The sequence below is a fragment of the Carassius carassius genome, chromosome 35 (genome assembly GCF_963082965.1).
Source record: "Carassius carassius chromosome 35, fCarCar2.1, whole genome shotgun sequence".
Taxonomy (NCBI): Eukaryota; Metazoa; Chordata; class Actinopteri; order Cypriniformes; family Cyprinidae; genus Carassius; species Carassius carassius.
Genome location: NC_081789.1, coordinates 16,330,461 through 16,348,497, shown reverse-complemented (window position 1 = coordinate 16,348,497; position 18,037 = coordinate 16,330,461). Strand labels below are relative to the sequence as shown.

Here is an 18,037-nt window from a genome sequence, read left to right as displayed (position 1 = left end):
ACTTTACTCTTGTTTTTAATAAATATTTTCCTTTTGATAATTATTATTTGTGTGTAAAAGTGATATTTAAAATGAACATTATTTGTAGGTTTAATGCCTAGCTCAATTTCGGTTCATTTTAAAGTAGCATGCATTGTTTCCCACATCCTTACACTCAATTGGTGGCGGCACTCTGATGAAACTTAGACAACTCAACAAGCTGAAATAACTCCTTGTCCTATTCTCTTGTGCTTTTAACAGCCAATTTTAATTTCAAATGCAGTAACTATCCCAGGGTCCAAGCAATGAATAAAGTGATCTGTAATAAATTAGCTCAATCTGCTGTCATTTAGTGACAATCCCAGATCTGAAATTAGGGTTAATTTGGAGAATAAGATTTTTGCTCGAATTGATATGCATTGTTCGCAACCCCTGTGGACAGGCACTAATTCCGATTAACGTCACAACAAGTGCTCTGATTCCATTTCAAACTCTATGTGACATCTGTCAGAGCCAATCTGCTTGCTCACAGTCACATAGATGTAATGGCCCCATTTGTAATGTTCAAGCCATATAAAATGGTAATGTAAAATCATTATGTCATTCAAGTCATTAGATACGAACACAAAATCATACTTTATTCACATAGCCAAGATATTTAAACTAGGTTACTTGGAGTTTTTGAGCAGCAGCAATACTATAAAATGCACCCCAAAACAAGCAAGAAAGTTTCAGAACACACAAAAACCTTTAACAATCCCAAAACCAAACACTGCAATTCACTCACTTGGAAACAGCCGGTATTAGAATCTACTGCTGCAGAAAATCAATTTTGTATATACTGAAACAGAAGACTTTCTAATTATACATTTAATTCCCGGTGACGTGATGCATACACAAGGACGATGATGTGTTTAAATGTGGGGGAAAGTGTGGGACAGTGACAGAGGGTGGTAAAAAGCTCTATGGCTATCTGCTGAGTAAATCTAATGTGGCCGAGTTTGAAAGTGTCTGTTCTGTAAGTCAGTAGCGTGACATGGGTGCCAATGTTCTGTGAGGCCACACAACAGCAGAAGCACAGCCCTGGGAACATGATCGCACATAATGGATGGAGCATGTGGAGGAAAATATTAAACTCAGAAGCAAGAGAGCTGTGATGTATTTAGCTCAATGTGTGTTGTTGGAAACGTTAAGCACACAAAGAGGAAAAACTGCAAATGTCTTACAATTAAAACTTAGGGGTTTTCTTCAACTTTGGGCACTTTTACATACCAGGAGGATTTTTTTTAATACTAAAAGATTTGTCATTTCTTTGTGGTTATTTCTGAAATTTACAAGCAATTTTTACTACCACAAATAAAACTGTTTATCCGACAGGGAGCCATAAATACATTATGATCAATTATCTCTGACAAAACGTGCAACAGCCAAAAAAGAAATAATGCAGGCCCTTAGTTATTACAGTGTCAGAGCTTAAAGTAACACAGCTGCTACTGAAGTATTATTACTTCATTCTGCATTTGGCAACAAACTACAATAGACACACACACTCAAGCACACAGGAACAATCCAATAACTGACCCCCTTGGTTGACTGCAGTCTATATGCCATTCTAAGAAAATCATTGGCCTGTAAAAGAGAAACACCTGGGCACCCACTTCATTAATGTATTGCTGCTACCTAAAAGGAAATTGCACTCTGCCAATTGGGGGCCAAAGTCCTGTCCATTGTTCAAATGAAGAACAAGATCATTAAAAGGATAGTTCAACCATAATATTTCAATTCTTTCATGTTTTATGACAGAATTGTCATGTCATTCCAAACCTGTATGTTTGTTAATCCATTTATAGTCTAGATAATCAGTATTTTAAAGCCTCATAAATACAGAGTTATTGTAGAAGTAATTAATTCCGATATTTATGTATGAATACATCTTAAATTATATGATAGCAAACATGTATGTTCCAAATAAAATACTGGTCTCCCAGACTAGCAATGGAGGACACAAATTAAGAGAATATTAAATATATTCATTTGTTTTACAAAAATGAGCAGAGTTTGTGTGGGTCTGGAACAACATGAGGGAGAGTAAATTATGACCATTTTTCATTATTTGGTGAACTAACCGTTAGAAGAGCAGCCACCTAGGTACATGAACATTTTGTGAGGTATGTGTGTGAATGTCATGTCTGTTTTAATGTTTCAGTAAAGAAGCTTTCTGAAAGCAGTATATTTATTCAAACAATATTATGTGCCCTCACACTAGTGCTGCCATTAGGGCATTTTGGAACGCTGTGGTGGACCGAGACATTAAACAACCTCACAAAATGTTGAAACTTTAACACAGATTATTTACCTATGCTTACGGATGTGAATACACCTCTACCTGAAATGGATAGTTTAATTAAATGTTTCATTTTTTCTAATGTGTTTCTCTTTCTAGGACACTGATGAAGAACAGGCGGTGACTGGATGAATGCTGGTCAAAGAAGAGAACGTCCTTTCCCCTAAACTGATGCAGCAGTGGTTTTAAAGGAGGACGCTGCCCTGGATGATGTAGAAGATGTCACATGCTGTGCTAATGGGGCTTCTTCATGACTACATCAATTATGCTAAAGAGATCATGAAAATTGACCGTGATGCTTGATCTGTATTCATGGACTATGAAACAAACTGTAAGTGCATAATTTGTAAAAACAATGTTAAATGTTTTTTCTGTGTTGTTTAGTAGAAGAGTTTACACTCATGTCTGTTAAATGTTATAATATCAGAGTTAATGTTGTGATTTATTGGTGTACTGTCATGCCAGAATAGTTGGTAAAGAACCTAACTAATTGTAAATTTATTGTATAATAGTGTTTTCGTATATTTGTATACAATATATACAATTGAACAAAGTCCAATTTGATCTTAAGTTATATTCAACGGATGTTCAATGCTTTATGAACTGTAGCTGTTAATGCCATCCTTTTCTGCATTTCTTCTTACATGTTACTTTTTGACTTTACTCTTGTTTTTAATAAATATTTTCCTTTTGATAATTATTATTTGTGTGTAAAAGTGATATTTAAAATGAACATTATTTGTAGGTTTAATGCCTAGCTCAATTTCGGTTCATTTTAAAGTAGCATGCATTGTTTCCCACATCCTTACACTCAATTGGTGGCGGCACTCTGATGAAACTTAGACAACTCAACAAGCTGAAATAACTCCTTGTCCTATTCTCTTGTGCTTTTAACAGCCAATTTTAATTTCAAATGCAGTAACTATCCCAGGGTCCAAGCAATGAATAAAGTGATCTGTAATAAATTAGCTCAATCTGCTGTCATTTAGTGACAATCCCAGATCTGAAATTAGGGTTAATTTGGAGAATAAGATTTTTGCTCGAATTGATATGCATTGTTCGCAACCCCTGTGGACAGGCACTAATTCCGATTAACGTCACAACAAGTGCTCTGATTCCATTTCAAACTCTATGTGACATCTGTCAGAGCCAATCTGCTTGCTCACAGTCACATAGATGTAATGGCCCCATTTGTAATGTTCAAGCCATATAAAATGGTAATGTAAAATCATTATGTCATTCAAGTCATTAGATACGAACACAAAATCATACTTTATTCACATAGCCAAGATATTTAAACTAGGTTACTTGGAGTTTTTGAGCAGCAGCAATACTATAAAATGCACCCCAAAACAAGCAAGAAAGTTTCAGAACACACAAAAACCTTTAACAATCCCAAAACCAAACACTGCAATTCACTCACTTGGAAACAGCCGGTATTAGAATCTACTGCTGCAGAAAATCAATTTTGTATATACTGAAACAGAAGACTTTCTAATTATACATTTAATTCCCGGTGACGTGATGCATACACAAGGACGATGATGTGTTTAAATGTGGGGGAAAGTGTGGGACAGTGACAGAGGGTGGTAAAAAGCTCTATGGCTATCTGCTGAGTAAATCTAATGTGGCCGAGTTTGAAAGTGTCTGTTCTGTAAGTCAGTAGCGTGACATGGGTGCCAATGTTCTGTGAGGCCACACAACAGCAGAAGCACAGCCCTGGGAACATGATCGCACATAATGGATGGAGCATGTGGAGGAAAATATTAAACTCAGAAGCAAGAGAGCTGTGATGTATTTAGCTCAATGTGTGTTGTTGGAAACGTTAAGCACACAAAGAGGAAAAACTGCAAATGTCTTACAATTAAAACTTAGGGGTTTTCTTCAACTTTGGGCACTTTTACATACCAGGAGGATTTTTTTTAATACTAAAAGATTTGTCATTTCTTTGTGGTTATTTCTGAAATTTACAAGCAATTTTTGATTTATATCATTGAATTATAATGTTTTACTCGTCTCAGGATTTATGATAGTCCAGTTAAATTCTTCATAAAAATAAAAATTATTGATGATAATCCAAACAAATATTGAAGTAATATATCCATTTCGATATTTATTGAGTAAAAATGATTTATATTATGGCTGAATGATAAATTGTATGTGATTGTCATGCACATTTTGTCAGTAAAGCCGGTTCTGTGATTAGTAATCGCCATTATGTGCTTTCAGTTGGAGAGGCATTTAATACACAGAGCCGTAGTTCAATGAAAAGCTACGCAATATCGCATTCATAATCACAGATGAATCGCCTTCGATTATTCAATATTCAATTCAATACTGCATAGCTTGTCATTAATCTACGGCTTTGAAAACACGCAACATGCTTTAAAGGAGCCAATCACAGCAGTGGGCATTTAGTTTGGTTCCTGCAAGAGATAATGCCCCTTGAAGATAGATGTTTTTCACAGAGAGAGAAAATGAGGATCGAAAATTATATATATATTTTTTAAATAAATATTGGACATGTTGGCGTAAAATGCTGAAAATTTGTATTGCTTTAAGGAAAACAAATATCCAGTTATGTATAGACCATTGGACAGTGTTGGTTAAAGAAATCAAAATAGCCAGAGTATGAAAAGTATGTTTAACAGCAATTATTTCCTAAAAACCAACTGGGTCAAAAGTGTCTGTAGTTGAAGTAACACCCATTAAAGTCAAAGTCTCTCTCCTTCTCACATACGCACACACAAAAAGCAGCAGCTGTTACCCCTTCTAAATTTAACAAAAGCAGGCTGACAGTGTAGGTGTGTTTACACAGGGCATCCTGATATTGTGCACACCAATTTTGCACAGCCTCCATCCATCTCGCAGTATTCCTCAATTACTACCACAAATAAAACTGTTTATCCGACAGGGAGCCATAAATACATTATGATCAATTATCTCTGACAAAACGTGCAACAGCCAAAAAAGAAATAATGCAGGCCCTTAGTTATTACAGTGTCAGAGCTTAAAGTAACACAGCTGCTACTGAAGTATTATTACTTCATTCTGCATTTGGCAACAAACTACAATAGACACACACACTCAAGCACACAGGAACAATCCAATAACTGACCCCCTTGGTTGACTGCAGTCTATATGCCATTCTAAGAAAATCATTGGCCTGTAAAAGAGAAACACCTGGGCACCCACTTCATTAATGTATTGCTGCTACCTAAAAGGAAATTGCACTCTGCCAATTGGGGGCCAAAGTCCTGTCCATTGTTCAAATGAAGAACAAGATCATTAAAAGGATAGTTCAACCATAATATTTCAATTCTTTCATGTTTTATGACAGAATTGTCATGTCATTCCAAACCTGTATGTTTGTTAATCCATTTATAGTCTAGATAATCAGTATTTTAAAGCCTCATAAATACAGAGTTATTGTAGAAGTAATTAATTCCGATATTTATGTATGAATACATCTTAAATTATATGATAGCAAACATGTATGTTCCAAATAAAATACTGGTCTCCCAGACTAGCAATGGAGGACACAAATTAAGAGAATATTAAATATATTCATTTGTTTTACAAAAATGAGCAGAGTTTGTGTGGGTCTGGAACAACATGAGGGAGAGTAAATTATGACCATTTTTCATTATTTGGTGAACTAACCGTTAGAAGAGCAGCCACCTAGGTACATGAACATTTTGTGAGGTATGTGTGTGAATGTCATGTCTGTTTTAATGTTTCAGTAAAGAAGCTTTCTGAAAGCAGTATATTTATTCAAACAATATTATGTGCCCTCACACTAGTGCTGCCATTAGGGCATTTTGGAACGCTGTGGTGGACCGAGACATTAAACAACCTCACAAAATGTTGAAACTTTAACACAGATTATTTACCTATGCTTACGGATGTGAATACACCTCTACCTGAAATGGATAGTTTAATTAAATGTTTCATTTTTTCTAATGTGTTTCTCTTTCTAGGACACTGATGAAGAACAGGCGGTGACTGGATGAATGCTGGTCAAAGAAGAGAACGTCCTTTCCCCTAAACTGATGCAGCAGTGGTTTTAAAGGAGGACGCTGCCCTGGATGATGTAGAAGATGTCACATGCTGTGCTAATGGGGCTTCTTCATGACTACATCAATTATGCTAAAGAGATCATGAAAATTGACCGTGATGCTTGATCTGTATTCATGGACTATGAAACAAACTGTAAGTGCATAATTTGTAAAAACAATGTTAAATGTTTTTTCTGTGTTGTTTAGTAGAAGAGTTTACACTCATGTCTGTTAAATGTTATAATATCAGAGTTAATGTTGTGATTTATTGGTGTACTGTCATGCCAGAATAGTTGGTAAAGAACCTAACTAATTGTAAATTTATTGTATAATAGTGTTTTCGTATATTTGTATACAATATATACAATTGAACAAAGTCCAATTTGATCTTAAGTTATATTCAACGGATGTTCAATGCTTTATGAACTGTAGCTGTTAATGCCATCCTTTTCTGCATTTCTTCTTACATGTTACTTTTTGACTTTACTCTTGTTTTTAATAAATATTTTCCTTTTGATAATTATTATTTGTGTGTAAAAGTGATATTTAAAATGAACATTATTTGTAGGTTTAATGCCTAGCTCAATTTCGGTTCATTTTAAAGTAGCATGCATTGTTTCCCACATCCTTACACTCAATTGGTGGCGGCACTCTGAGAGTCAATTTTCTGCCAGCAGGAGGCGCTAAGCGGGAGAGGTAGGTTTCGACGGTAACGGCTGCAAAGCGGCACTGAGCTCACAAACGCTGCCTCATCAAGCATTATATGCGAAATGAATTTTAACATTTTCTAAATATAGTAGTTTTCCTTCTGAAATACAGTGATAAAAAACACCCGCTCTGGTTTTTGAAACCCTGCAATGTAGTCATTTTAAACAATAAAAAAGCAACCCAGCAGGTTGGGTTAAACATGATAACCCTACTGGTTGGGTTAAAATAACCCAGCGTTGGGTTCGTCCCTTTTTGACCCAGCGCTGGGTTGCCAAAATAACCCAAATTGTTTTAACAACCCAGCAGTTTTTAGAGTGCATGTTCTTCTTAGTGGTTGATGATTGATATATATGTATATCTATGGAACCTTATTCCTCCACTGAATAAAAACAATGGTAATTGTGACTTTTTATCTCACAATTCAGACTTTTTTTTTCTCGCAATTGTGAGTTCACGTCTCGCAATTCAGATTTTTTTCCCCTCAGAACTATGAGATTTTGAAAAACCATGAGAAAAGCAAATTTTGAACATCATGGAAAAAATTTGAATATTGTGGAAAAGTGCTTAATTTTTTTGTCATTTAATACAAAAAAAGCAAACTTTCTTATATTGTAGATTCATAGCACACAAACTGAAATATTTAAAGAGTTTTTTTGTTTTAATTCTGATGTTTATGACTTACAGGTTAGGAAGAATAAAAATTCAGTATCTCAAAAAGATTAGAATATTTTCTCAAAGATCAAATTATTTTCAAAACAGAAATGCTCAAGATCTCTAAAGCAGGTTTAATTATGCATTCAATACTTGGTTGGGGCTCCTTTTACATGAATTACTGATTCAATGCGGTGTGGCATGGAGGCGATCAGCGTTATTGAAGCCCAGGTTGCTTTGATAGCGGCCTTCAGCTCCTCTGTATTGTTTGTCAGATGTTACTTATCTTCCTCTTCACAATACCCCATAGATTCTCTGTGAGGTTCAGGTCAGGTCAATTGGCTGGCCAATCAAGCACCCTAGTATCATGGTCAGCAAACCACTTGGAAGTGGTTTTGGCACTGTGTGTAGGTGCTAAAGTCCTGCTGCAAAATGAAATCAGCATCTCCATAAAGCTTGTCAGCGTAAAAGAGGTACCAAGTATTTATACTCAAAGTTAATCAAGCTCAAAATGTTTTGAGATACTGACCCCCCTCCCCCCAAGCTGTAAATTATAACCATCAGAATTAAAACCAAAAACTCTTGAAATATTTCAGTTTGTGTGCAATGTATCTAGAATATAGCCAAGTTTTTTTTTAATTATTATTAAATTATAAAGAATAAAGCACTTTTCCATGATATTCAAATTTTTGGAGATGTACCTGTACGGTCAGAATTGTTGGATATAAACTCACAATTTTGAGAGGAAAGTCACAACTGTAAAATCTAATTTTTGAGAAAAGCCTTTTTTATATATATATATTAAAAAAAATAATACGAAGAAGCAATTCAAGAAAAAAGTTAGAATTGCAAGTTTAGATCCAAAAACTCTGACTGTCTAATTCACAATTGTGAGTTTATATCATGCAATTCTAAGAAAAGTCAGTCAGTAAAAGTCACTCTAAAAAGTCAGTATTGTGAAAGTGAAGTGACATTCAGCCAAGTATAGTGACCCATACTCAGAATTTGTGCTCTGCATTTAACCCATCCAAAGTGCACACACACAGAGCAGTGAACACACACACACACTGTGAACACACACCCGGAGCAGTGGGCAGCCATTTACGCTGCGGTTCCCGGGGAGCAGTTGGGGGTTCAATGCCTTGCTCAAGGGCACCTAAGTCGTATTATTTTTTTAGGCCATTTTTTTTATTATTTGTATCAGCCATTTATTATTTTTTGTTTGTTTTTTGTTTAAGCCTTTAAGTAGAGATTTGAGATGCTATTCTCAGTCATTCTTCATGTAATTGTCACTTATAACTGAACAGGAGCCAGTTTAAGTATGTAAAAGTGTGTTAGAAAGAGGAAACACTGGACAATGGACTTTGGTTTACATCAGCTCGTTAAAATCAATCTGCCTGAGGGACTTTGGGGTATGTAAATGTTTTCATAATGTAGACTCCCTGTCTGTGGCCCACAGCTAACTCAGACACCATAGTAAAAGAAAGCAAATGAATGGATGCCGAGAAAAGAGAATAAGCATGTTTGGCAATGGCAAACCCTGTCTGAACCACCTGTAAAGAACACACAGGGGAGTACAGCCCTACATGACGCTAACAGAATGTGTGCACAGCTCAAACAAGTGCTGAGGACGAAGCAAACATTCCACTCTACTTCCTCTCAACGTATGGGAGATTTCAATTTGTCTTTTCTTGCCCCAAGTGCTTTACACAAATTGTGATGGGGTTTGAATTAATTGGAACAGGGAGATGCCAGAAAAAAAAGTAGGCAAGATTCTGACAATAAATTGTTCGTTTTATGATCCATATTATTTTTTAGCTGCATGTTAGTTGAAGTCTGTTTAAGACTCCAGTTAATGGAATCATAGCATAAAAACCTTTAAAAACAACTGCATTATTACCATCTTAAACCATTTAATGCTTCATACAAGATAAGGAAATATACTACAGTACAAGGAAAAAAAAAGGAGCTCTTTTAATACTCTGTTTTAAGATATCAAAATAAAAAATGTTTTCCTAGCCATGAAATTTCAAGGGAGAAGAAAAACCTCAGGCTTTCAGAATGTAGAGAAGCCAGTTGTTTTGTGTCTCTAGCTCTCAGTCAGAGCTCACTGAACTGGCTTCAGGTGTAAGCGGTGATCAATACATTGACTTAAAGGCTGCAGCAAATGTACTTTATAATAGGGCTCTTTATTCCAAAGCCTGTGTGTGCATGTTCACTGAAGCATTATCACCCATCACAAACACCCCTCCCTGTTTCTGGATCAGTGCTGTGCTTCTTTAAAAGATACTGTCTGAGAGTGTGTACAGCTGGGGGTTACAGTCAAACGGGTGTTGCCCCAGACAGAGGGTTCATCACTGCCACTTACTCACCAAGCTGTAGATAAAGGGGTCTTCCTACAATTTAGTCCCAATCAATCATACAACTAAAGCAGCTTTGTTTTGTCAAAACCTGTCCTTGTGCACACTCCCAGCAAGCTTCATATCTTCATAGTTACCATGGTTATGACTTAACATGTTGATAATAGCATGATGCTGATTAAAACCATAACAAAAAGATTATTTAACACTGATATCACCTTTTTTCAATATGGAATGGTTTCTTCAACAAAAGTATCTTTGAATACAAGTGCACCCAAAGAGGCATGCTCAATCACAGGGCTGAAAAAAAAAAGGATTTGGAAATATATGACAGAGGAACGAACAAGGGTCACGTGATCACGTATTATACCCCCCTAAACATGCAATAACCTCTGGTGCTGATCCAGGATTAACATTCATAATACAATAAAATTTATATTTATAACATTTACATGATATAATATATATATATATATATATATATATATATATATATATATATATATATAAAATGTATCATAATTGTAAATTTATTTATATTTAAAAAAATCAAATATTCAAAAAGTGGGTGTATTTATTTAATAAATTAAATTACAAAATAAAAAACTAGTTTTTATGTTTAATATTTATACACAAAATATATTGTATATATTAATTTATAAATGTATATTGTACATGTAAAATGTAATAAATTATTTATATTACTAATTATAAATAAATTATATTTAAATAATTAAATAATTAAAAAATATATATTATATATATACATATATATATATATATATTTTTTTTTTTCTTACATATATTCGTTTATATATTTTTTGTATGTTTAGGAGAATTTTATATGTAATGTAATAGTTAACATAAAATAAATATTAGAATAAATATTATATTTAAAAATATTAAGAATATAATTATGACACTGTTAATTGTGATTTTATGAATTAAAGGTCATCCTTTACTCAACAAAAATAAAAACAGTAGCACAAAATTAAATGGATACTGATGAAAACTACAAAGAAGTTTCTTACCAAGGTAGAGGGAAGCATTCTCCTTTTTCACATTATCATCCAGGTACGTTGGTCCCAGCGTGTAGATAGGAGTGGATCCCATGCCCACCAGGACCTGGGCGCAGATGAACAGGGCAACATATATGGAGTGATCATTGCCCTCTTGGTCCCTTGGACAGGACGACACATCCAGAGCGTCCCTTCTGCTCCCATTCCCATTCGAGCACAGGCCCTTGTTCCCCATGGAAGAATTGACCACTTGGATTTGATAGGGTGGAGAGATGAAATGCGGAAGGGAGAACAGAGCTGCTCCCACGGCGATGAACACCCCTCCTACCGCCAACCAGCGTGGCCTCTGGCCTCGACCCCCAAAATAACTGATGAAGACCACCACCAGAAGACTTCCAATGTCAAAGCAACTAACCAGCAGTCCTGATTCTGAACTTCTAAGGCTGTATCTCTTCTCTATCGTGGTGATGACACTACTAAGGTAGCCCGAGACCATCAAAGACTGAATGAATGTCAGATAACACATACAGAACAGAAAACACCTAGAGTCTGACAGAATCACCCTCACGTACTTCCTCACAGGAAAGCGGATGAATCTTATCAATGAAAAGCCAATTTTTTTGCCACCTGCTCGGTTGGATTCAGTTCTCATAGAGCTGCTCAGACCCACCATACTGGACATGGAAGGGGAGAAATCTGTCCTGGTGGGTGAATCCAGTTCACTCGAGTCACCTTTCTGTTGCAGCTCATTGAACGGCAAGCGATGTTCAGTATTTACTAAAGTCTGCGTCGTACGGACCAGCCTCGGTTCCAATGACTCATTAATGGTAGGACAGTCTCCGTTAAGAACGGGCAGGCTTTTGGATTTGTAGTAACCTCCTGGATCTCCATATTGTCCCCGGAATTCATAGACTTCTAGAGATTCTGATTTATCACTCCTGGTCTCATCATTATATGATGAAGTCATTTTGGCTTCGTGGAGTCAATGCGAGTAGAACTAAGACTATAAAATTCAATTTAAAGTTAACAAGAGTTATTCTACAGATTAGACACACAATAAACAGTTTAAAGAGGACTAGATTTCCAACCAGGATCTTTCTGTATAGCTGTCCAAGAGCTATTTTTCTTATTCCTCATCATAAGAAGTTATGTGTTCATAATATCATATGCATTTGACATATTATATAAAAGTTCACCTGTTGTAGCTGCCTGCAGTATAGCAGCTAAAAGTTAATTCATGTCATTTGAATACACATACAATAAAATGATCTCTGGTCATGGTGCTGAAATTATTCTTGGTAGTTCAGTGATTCAGAATCCTAAAGACAATGGAAATAAAGGCAAACTAATATTAATATTTGTTTACTAAACGTACAAGAAGCAATACAAACAGCAGATACTGTAATTTGTTAAGTTTAATCGAGCTGCTGTCTGTAGATTAGTGGTCAAGCAAGACAAAGAACAGTAAACGTGCGCCGCACCACTGATAAAACACTGTGAGCAAAAGTAAAAACCGTGTCAACCAGCTCGATTTATTTATTTATCTAATACAACTAACCCCCCACCTAACGTTTACGAAGTCACGACTTTATACGTGAGTGAACATATATACTGTCAGTCCAAATACTGAGCCTTTCTTTGAATTCTTTCACAACACGTCGTTTACTGCTCGACTCTAAGCTCTGATTAAAATAACGAGACGTAGAAATAATATTAATAATGAACTGAATGAAGAGTGGTATACTTACAAGGGCAGATAATGACACAGATAGTGAGTTGTCCTCGACACGGACAGTGAGTGAATGAGATTGCGGATTTAATGAAGTGGGTGACGGACCCTACAAGTGCATGCTGGGAAATGTAGTCTTATTTCCCTTTGTTAAGCATGTTTTACCTTTGACATCAGAAACCATAATTCATGATTTTCCAATGTTCAGAAAAAGTACACTTTAACATGCCCCAATAGCTGTGTAATGGAAGTTGCCATTATTATAATTAACTTACATTTTTTAAAACGTGAGAAATTGTCCACTTGTTGCAGCTAGATAATATATATATATATATATATATATATATATATATATGTGTGTGTGTGTAACAACTAAAACAAATCTAATAAGTTTGAGGATGTATTTATTTACATTTGGAAACTGATTTCTTCAGAATCATCTTAATAGAAACATCAAAAGAAAAGAATTATAAATCTTCCAGTCATGTGTTTTAATTCATGTGTTTATTAATTCAAAATGTTTGACCTTATATGCATGCAGCCGATTAATGTAGACTTTTTAAATTTCCATGAAAAGATAAAGGTGTTAAATATTTGAAACTTCCAAATATACATCCTAACAATAATAACAAAATAGCTTCTTCATAATGACAACTAAGCTATCACATAAAAAAAAGAGTGAATACAGAGGTTAATAATAAAGACAAACCCGATCTTGACGGTCTTCCTCAGGGGTCACTCTCAACCAGGTGTCCAACCGACCTTTGACCCATGTATCACTCTTTTTTAGTGTCAGTCAGCACCCTACTCCATGAAAAAGTCTAGAATGTGTGCGTGGCAGTGTTTGTCCAGCTTATGAGGTTTCCAATGAAAGTTTGAGAGAAGGATGTTGATTATCTTTAAATCAAATGGTTACAGGCACAAAAATAGCATCTCACATCACTGTTGCACAGTTCTTCCATAGATGCTGAAAGTTTTTGCTTTGAGTCATGTCTCAGTCTTGTCTCATTCAGTGAGGACACGCCTGATTACTTTCCCACATCCCTCTGAAGCTGTACTCAAACCGGTGACAGTAACACCGACTGGTGGTCACATGCGTCTATTACATCTCTTTTTTTTAGAATGCAGATATGTTGCAACCATAGCTCAGTCAATCAACATTTCATTATATTTCTTCATTATGGTCTTCTGATCTATTTTATATAATCTCAGAATATTTTAATGTGATTTTTTTAATCATCGGTAGGTTATATAAATAATATTATCTGTATAACATTATGTTAATATATATATATATATATATATATTATTTGTAGTCAATACATTTAATTGCATTATGCATTAAAACTAAGCCATCCTACACCTCTAGCAAAATGATACTTTGGTACCTGACCACAGTTCCAATTTTTCTTAAAAGTAAATAAAATATGGTTTCTGCTGCCTTTCTGGAGAGCAAACATTGGAAAAATGAATGGTATCGGTAGAGTCATGCCAAGTTACTAATGGCTTGCCTGTTATTCAAAGCACTCAGCCCAGGACATGGCCTAAAATAATACATGTGGAGATATAGAAAACAATTGATGGCTAGAAAGGATAAAACTAATTACAAAATGTCCACAAGTATAATCCACACGAAAGAACAAAGAAATAAAGTACATTTTCATCATACACCTTTTACTCAATTAGCTTATTTTCATATCCTGGAAGGCAGAATCACATCTTCTACACCCAAATGAAAACGGATAAGAACTTAACAGTAAAAGTTATAAAAAGCGCTACAACTTTTATTTGCAGTGTAACATCAGTGTCATTTAAAAAAATAATAATAATAATTTTCATTGTACTAGCCAATCCATCAATGAAAGGTTATATAAGAACAAGGTAGGTGAAACAAATGTTTGGCAGATTTTTATTTCAAAACAGCTTCTTGGCTTTCCAGAAGCCACAATTGTTTCAAAACCACTGGTTAAAATGTAGTGTAATATTAGCAAATTTGGCAGGTCATGTTGTATTCAAACAATTTTTACTTCAAAAATGAATTTAGACATCACAATTCTAAAAGACAGGACGAAAATGGTCAGAAAACTCTATGAATGCCCATCTCACATTCTTAATTCATAATTTCTTTTTGTAGGTTAGTGAAAATATTAGAGTCATCCATTATTAAAGCACTTACGGTGAATGCCCTTCTTACATAATATGGACTGAACGCAGCTGAACTATACAACATCGTGAGAGAACCATTTCACCAACAAGTCAAACCAGTGAACCCACAATCCAAGTGTATAAAAGATGTTCAAGCAGTATTTTAAAGAGTAAACAGTGAACCGAATCTAACAAGCTGAAGTAAACATTGAAGAAAACACCAACGATATTCATTAACGAAAGTGAATCCAACAAATAATGACATGTGCTGGGTGTCAACATGGAGTCGTTTATGTCTAAAGAAACTGCAGAAGTCGACAAATATGAAAAAAGTGCATCAAATATCTGGGGAAACAATTTGCATGTGGTTAATCAACGCTATCTCATGAACAATTTGTACGTATTTTATGAGGTTGCGAATTCGAACGTACCTCACAATTTTGTACGATTTGTATAGTGATGGGGTTTAGGGGTGGGGTTAGGTGTAGGTAATTCGTACAAATTCATACGAATTTTGCAAGTCGTAAAATACGTATGATTTATCAAAAATGGTATGAATTTGTATGAGTGAGGTCATACGAATTAGGGACCTCATAAAATACGCAATGTGACTGTTTCACCATTTTAACCTATTTTTTAATTAAAAATGTATTTGATGGTGTTCTATGATAGAGATTTAAAACCAAACCCAACATTTAAGATGCATCCGATACTTTACCTCTACATTTTTATATTTATATATATATATATATATATATTTGTTTTTGTTTTTTTTACAAAATACATAACACTGATTTCTAATAAATGGTACCTGTAAAAAATAAAATAATTCACTGGATTAGACAGGAGAGCAGTCCATGCTCCATGGGGCTTGTGTCTCTGAGTTGGCTGGCTTCACATTGCATGGCAGTCTTTTCTCAAAGGGGATGGTCCCGAGGCGCTACCCTCCGAGTCCTGAACCTCCCTGGGCTTGTGGGTAAAAGGTCTGACACTTCCATTCCACTTCTCCTGTAGGGTGTCACTCTGGGCTGGGGCAGTTTCCCCAGCAGGCTCTGGGGGTCTTGCTGGCTGTGATGAGAGGGGAAGATAACCCTGGGCCTGAAAAATGTCCTCCTCCTCTTCCTGCAGGTGGAGATCCAGAATTTTAGAGCTGTGCAACAGAAAGTCATGGTGGGTCTCCAGTTCAGTGACACCGTTGCCGCTAAAGGTCATTCTTTCACTGTCCAACTCGTTTTCCAGCTGTTGAACCCAGGTGTCTCCCTTGGGAAGCACACTTGGGTTAGTTGGGCGGCCTTCTGGGAGTTCATTAAGAGATTTTAAATGACTCTTTTGAAGAGTTTTTGGGGTCAGACCTCTCGAGGGACCTTCGGTGAAAGGAACCGGGGGCGGTTCCTCTCGGATTGGGAATCCAGCACCGCTGGCCTCCTCCGGGACCCCGGAGCCCAGCTCAGCCAGGGGGTCAAGCTTATCGGTTTGATTGAGTGTCTTTAAATTTCTCAGCAGTGCAAACATACTATCTACATCCTTCCAAAAGTTCATCCAGTCATCCAGGTCGGGACTGTAGTGTTGTCTGTGTTCGTACAGACTCTCATTCACGCTGTACAAATCTGCCAGTCCATGCCAGTCGATGTCCTCTGTGAAATTGGGCAGCTTAACCTTTGTGGACATCCCAGGCTGGCTGTGTTCTGGGAAACGAGAGAGGGGGAAGTAAGAGAAATCAGTAAGTGCTGATGATTGCCGTGCAGATAAGCATTTTCTTTGGAACGAGTCTAAAACATGCAGTTATTCCCGGCCTACTTGTGCCGAGGGGTCTTAAATTAGTGCCCCACACACCACTGCAGTGCTTTTAAGCCTTAGACCAATAGAAAAGCTCTATTCTGAAGCAGTAAAGCAGTATGAATGCAGATCAAGGCAACGGATGTCCTCCAAACGGACATCCAAAACCAATACATCATAAATAAAGAGTGCGCAGACAGACTGTGCAAAAATCTGTGCAATGAGGTTCAAACCAAAATGAAACATCCAACGAGACTGAAAAGATGGAAAATCCTGGAACCAAGAAATGAGCAACCCAAAAAAAACAAAATATGAGGCTGAAAGTGTGGGCGAGAGGTAGAAAATAAAAAAAATTGCAAAAACAAAAGCGTTAAAGGAGGGCGAGAGAATGAAATGAGCATTCCCAGAGTGGGTCAGGCAGTAACTGATGACCTAGGAGACACGGGCCACACTGAACCAGAACTGCCACTCAACTTTGGGTGTATGGAGACCTGGTGTGCAGTTTGGAGAACTACTTGAGAGTGGAATGAGAACAGAAATGGGTTTATATGGTCTCAAAGACTCACAGGAATGAAAGGCTTGGCCTCCTCAACTTTGACCATTTCCGATGCTGCTGTTGCCTGGTAAGCAGGTAAGCCAAAAAACAGATGTCAAGATAGGTGTGAACGAGAAAAATGTAAGAAAAAGTCTGAAATATTAATGTTCTGTGTACTGAGAAGTCCCCACTAAATGATGTGTATGATTAGCCTTGGATTTTATGCAAATTATTTGAGTTTAGGAAGACATAAATTGCATGAAAACAACAAGCAATGCATAAAATAAGTTAAAATTAGAGGAATGATCTTTTAATTCTAAAACCTGAGGTTTTAAATACTGATGTTCATGTGATTTTCAAATAAACTCAAATTGTTAGCTCAACCCAGCATGCAATCACACACTCAATGAAACATGGCGTATTAGTGGAAACAAGCTGCCCATGCAGTTACTTCAAAAGCCAATGAGGGATTCAAAAAGTGTGGATACCTGTGTTGATCATAGCTTCCTCCATCTTTACTTCCTGATCAGGAAAATAAAAGCATTTCAAATGTTAAATTTCTATTGTGATTAAAAAAATAAACAATCACATTGCAGTTCTTCATGCATAACCCCCAGCTCCTGAGGAGAGGTATTGTTAGATTAAAGACACAACGAAGGAACGAGGATGTGAAAGATGAAGAGGAAAATCCTCGGATGGTCCTGAAGAAAAAGATGGTAAGTGTAGTGTTAAG

The 18,037-nt window shown here is 36.2% G+C and overlaps 2 protein-coding genes across 7 annotated transcripts in view; both read right to left on the bottom strand.

Moving 5' to 3' along the window:
• The window catches only part of LOC132116054 (solute carrier organic anion transporter family member 5A1), a 55,879-nt gene extending 43,447 nt beyond the window's left edge, over nucleotides 1-12,432 (bottom strand). Inside the window, exon 1 of the mRNA XM_059524617.1 lies at nucleotides 11,132-12,432. Within this exon, the coding sequence (XP_059380600.1) occupies nucleotides 11,132-12,086 (955 nt within the window). The 5' untranslated portion in view covers nucleotides 12,087-12,432. The remainder of the gene's footprint in view (nucleotides 1-11,131) is intronic.
• A 3,302-nt stretch (nucleotides 12,433-15,734) lies between these two features.
• The window catches only part of sulf1 (sulfatase 1), a 107,094-nt gene continuing 104,791 nt past the window's right edge, over nucleotides 15,735-18,037 (bottom strand). For 4 of the 6 annotated variants that reach the window (XM_059524611.1, XM_059524610.1, XM_059524609.1 and 1 more), the window contains one exon: nucleotides 15,735-16,678. In XM_059524611.1, coding sequence (XP_059380594.1) covers nucleotides 15,888-16,678 — 791 coding nt within the window. In that variant the 3' untranslated portion in view covers nucleotides 15,735-15,887. Of the gene's footprint in view, nucleotides 16,679-17,335; nucleotides 17,390-17,792; nucleotides 17,827-18,037 lie in introns of all 6 variants that reach the window. The other 2 variants (XM_059524613.1, XM_059524614.1) reach the window with 2 other exon arrangements.